Genomic DNA, 4,671 nt, shown 5'->3' on the forward strand with positions numbered 1-4,671 from the left:
TAAGTCATCGTCCAAAATTTCTAGATCTAATAATCATTTAATGTCAAGAGGATGATATAATTTCCTTCACACATAAATCTCACTAGGTGAATAAGCAGTAATTTCATTCATGCTAATGTTGATAGTGAACGCGATTTTAGTTAACAATTGGGCCCATTTTCTTTGTGACTTATCAACGTATGCACGAATTAAATTCTTCACCGACCATATGGTACTTTCCGCCTTATTCGGCGACGGGTTATAAGGGGATAATTTTAAATCCTGAATACCGTAAGAGTACAAAAATTGAGAAAAGTACTCTGATACAAAATATGATTCGCCGTCGTGCAGGACAGAATCTGGAAATCCGTATCTCAGACAAAGATCTAATAATTTATTACAAATAGTCTTAGAATTTAATTGTCTCAAAGGTTCTAAAAACACAAATCTACTGAAAGAATCTGTAACAATCAAAATAAACTCATATCCTAAACTATTGGCAAGACGCCAAGCTACGTCAATGTGCCAAATGTAATTCGGATGTTTAACATTTCTAGTATAGTAATTTCCCATAGGTTTCTTAGCTTTATCTTTACATTTCTGACATATTTCACAAATATTCACATAGTTCTTTATATCTGAATATATTGTTGACCATGTAAAGCGAGAAGCAACCTTTTGTACCGTTTTCTTAATTCCCATATGACCTCCCGGTACTAAAGAATTATAAGCATACTCTAGAATGTTGTTAATTAAAGAAGAAGGTACGACAGCTCTAAAACCATGACCAGATTTACCTTTCGTTCGTTTTAGCAAGATGTTATTTTGTAATTTATAACCTCTTACCTCCTGCTTACTTTCAAGCTTGGCTATAATCTCTTGCAGCTCTGGGTCTTTCCTTTGATGTTCTTTCAAGGATATACTGAAATCAGGATACTTCTAAAAATTTACAAAAGACGCATTTACACTTTTACCATGATATTTGATGACTTCAACAGTATCAGCGTCTTTTGTATAAAATTCCAAATGATTGCCAACACGGCTGAGAAAATCAGCTATACAATTGACCTTAGTGCGGATATGGACTATTCTAAACCTAAATCGAGCAAGTTTCTCCAGAAGAGTTCCATACCGTCGTTGTCTTTTATGGTTTGTAAGAAGCCAAGAGAGGCTTTTACTATCGCTGTATACAACAAATGGATTGAATAGATAATATTCAAATCGTTCTAAAAAAGAGTGAGGGCTTTAAGTTCCAACTCATAGACATTTTTACTCCAATCTGTAGGGGGAATTGCTTTAGAGAACATAGCAACAGGTCTCAAATTACCATGTTCATCATATTGACTCAAAACTCCTGAATAATGACGCAAACTACTATCCGAATGGACAATAAAGCTTGAGTTCATATCAGGAACTTTCAAAATTGCATGAGTACAAAATTCATCCTTCAATCTTTGAAGTGCAAAATCATGATCTTTAGTCCACTTAAATACTCGTTTAGGAGATCGTAATTCCTGTAGAGGAGCTATCAATTCCGAATAATTTCTTACAAATTTAGAGTAAAATGAAAATAATGAGCATATTTTATTCACTCCCTTACGATTTTTAGGCTTCGGAATATCCTGAATTGCCTTAATTCTGTCAGAGTCAATGCACATAGTTCCCTTTTCAAAACAAAACCCTAAGTACTTTGTAGATTGTTAAAACAAAAATGTTTTCTTAGGGGAAATGGTTATACCCCATTTTCTTAAACGAAAGAGAACATCCTCTAACAATTGCTTATGTTCTTCGACATTAGAGCTAAACAAGAGAATATCATCATAGAATATTTTCAAATTCTTTCCGTAAAACCCATCAAGTAACTTATTCATTAAATTACTTAACACAAATGGACTATTTAGAAAACCCATCGTACAAACCATAAATTGATAAATTTTATTTTTTGTGACAAAGGCAGTATAGGGACGACTGTCTTTAGTCAATGTCAACTGAAAGAAAGAGGATCGTAGATCCAGTTTACTAAATATAGAGTGATTAGAAATACTTGATATAACATTCTCCATGTTAGGAGACGGAAAGTTATTACAAATCACACGCTTGTTCATTTCTCCATACGCTACGACCAAACGTCTACTATTATTGGAGTTTTTTTTTACTAGAAAGCATGGAGAAGTAAAAGGTGAAAAGTCTACCCTCTCTACTATATCATCTTTCTCAAGTTGTTCAATATATTGTTCTAATTCTTTTTGTTTAAAGATAGGGTGATGATAAGGTGGTTGTCTAATAGGAGTATTATCAGTTACTTCTATTTTGTATACAAAGTTCTTGACTCTACCTATTTTATCAGAGATCACATCTTGATAATTATCCAAAATTTTATCAACATATTTCTGTAAACTAGGATCTATTTGTAAAAGTTCAGGCGAAACCTTATAATTACCTTGTAAATTTTCCTCGGTAATTCTCTCTGGATGAAGAACTGAATGATCATAGCAAAACTCCAACTCTGGGTCTGGCTCTTTTGGAACAGCTCCATGTGACGTGGATGCAGCAGCTTCCGGTAATCCATGCTGTTGTTGAAAACTCACAGAAGTACTAGGAGTATAAGATGTTTCCAGCGAACCTAGGTTGCATGGTGGTTGCCTTCTACGATCCTCTCCCGTAGAAGTATAAAGGGAAGAGCGCACAGTTTCTGCAGACAACTGGGAGGTATCTTGTATAGGTACGCTTAATCTTCGATTTTGTACTCTATATAAGTTATTTGGTAAGTCAATAACAGCACTATACTTTGTATGAAAACTGTTACCCAAAAGAATATCAAAGTCGTCCGACTCGATGATATAAAACAGTTCACAAAACTGCTGACGTCCAATGCGGAAGTAAATACGAACTTTCTGTTTTACGAGAATCTGAGTATTTCCAAGACCCGTACTTTGTAAGTTCACATTCTCACTTTTAATACGACACATACTACTTAAATGTTGATAATAGCGCTGACTAATGAAATTGTTACTACTACCCGTGTCTATTACACAAGGTACGGCTTCTCCTTTCATGTAAATTAACACCGAAATCAAATTCATTAACCTTTTATTAGGCGTATGAGCTATACTTGATTCAGTAGATTCCCCAAATTCATTTATTTTCACATTAGACCGTGGTTGAGATTGAACACCCCGTACTCTATTGAATTTATCAAAATCTGAATGAGGACGTTTACATTTTAGTGTATTATTACCCAAAGATATATTTACTTTTGTAGCCTGACTATTCTCCCTCATTTGCATTCCACTAATTGAGTCTTCTTCATTACCTAACTGGTGAACACTGGTATGATTAATATCACATTTTTGTTTCGGTACCTGAACCACTGAGCTACGCATGCCACGTGCCTTCAACATATTAGGTGACTTTTGCCTTGCGACCTGATTTTGTTTGTCCCCTAAGGTTCGTTTACTTAACTTATAATAATCCCTTTTATATCGGAACAAGGCATCATACCTAGCAGCTAAAGTTAACAAGTTTTCAAAATCCGTGCTCAACTAAAAATTCATGCGTTCGAGGAGTAACCATATTTACAATTAGACTACAAATAGTATGTTCATCAAAATTAATATCCAAAACCTTAATTATAGAAAATTTAGAATCAATAAAGTCATAGAGTGTTTCCTCTTCACTCATAGTAGTGTAAAAATATAACTTCATATATTGAGTTCTAGCAATAGTAGAGATGAAACGCAACATAATTCGCCTACAAACAGTTTCCCATGAGAGGGAACTTCCAATCAGAGATTGTACCATTTCCTGAATTTCCCCTTTAGTTCGAGAAAGACAAGCGATTAGCACCAAATCCAACGGGAAATCCCGTCCCCTGAGAAAACTATCTAAACGAAGCAAAAACTTGAAGGCCAAATCTGTATTTCCTCCATCAATTACTGGTAAACTATTAATTTCCTCCATTAAGACTTTATACATGCTATCCGACTCATGCCTAGAAAAATTGAATTGAAATTGACGAGTTAGTGGAGGTACCATTTCGGTCCGACCACCCCCTCTCATATTAGACGCTCCCCTTCCCATATTAGGAGAAGCACTATCATAATTATGAATTTGTCTTCCGCTCAGGTCATTTTCAAATAAGGGATTTTCATATTGATACCCCAAAAACTCATCGCCACTAGAGCTAGATTGATCATTATCGTGTACAAAACCAGCCCTTATATCATTAAACTTCGCCATATTACACTTAAATACAAAACAATATAACGGGGAGAGAGGAATTACAAATATACATATAAACAATACAAAATAAATTAGGAATTTTATATCTAATCTGTTTCTGTAATATATTTCCATCAAGTTTCCTCCCACATTATCATGCGACTTCCATAACTATCAGTTTTACGCATTTAGCAACCTGCCATAAACAATACAAAAGGTACGGACATTTTAACATCTATATACAAACAATACCAATTGCCAGAAACAAATTGCCAATAGAGCATTAAGCAGGAAATCCATACACAGAAACTCTGCTATACAGAAACTTTCAAAGAGAGAAAGCCTATTCATGAAAACCCTTCAACTATTTTTGCACTCGTATTTTCACTGAGGTACCTTATTTAAATTATATATGTGTTGCGTAATGAAATACACATATATAATTCCATGTATCCGCCAATTCCCAGTTCT

At 34.5% G+C, this 4,671-nt stretch overlaps 1 protein-coding gene across 1 annotated transcript; it reads right to left on the reverse strand.

The window, feature by feature from the left end:
- Nucleotides 1-1,205: 1,205 nt before the first annotated feature.
- LOC145674012 (uncharacterized) lies at nt 1,206-1,637 on the reverse strand. Its single transcript, XM_081743838.1, has one exon. The coding sequence runs from the start codon at nt 1,635-1,637 to the stop codon at nt 1,206-1,208; it is 432 nt and encodes a 143-aa protein (XP_081599964.1).
- Nucleotides 1,638-4,671: the final 3,034 nt, after the last annotated feature.

The sequence above is a fragment of the Thermobia domestica genome, chromosome 17 (assembly GCF_964235325.1).
Source record: "Thermobia domestica chromosome 17, izTheDome1.hap1.1, whole genome shotgun sequence".
In the NCBI taxonomy this organism is placed as follows: domain Eukaryota; kingdom Metazoa; phylum Arthropoda; class Insecta; order Zygentoma; family Lepismatidae; genus Thermobia; species Thermobia domestica.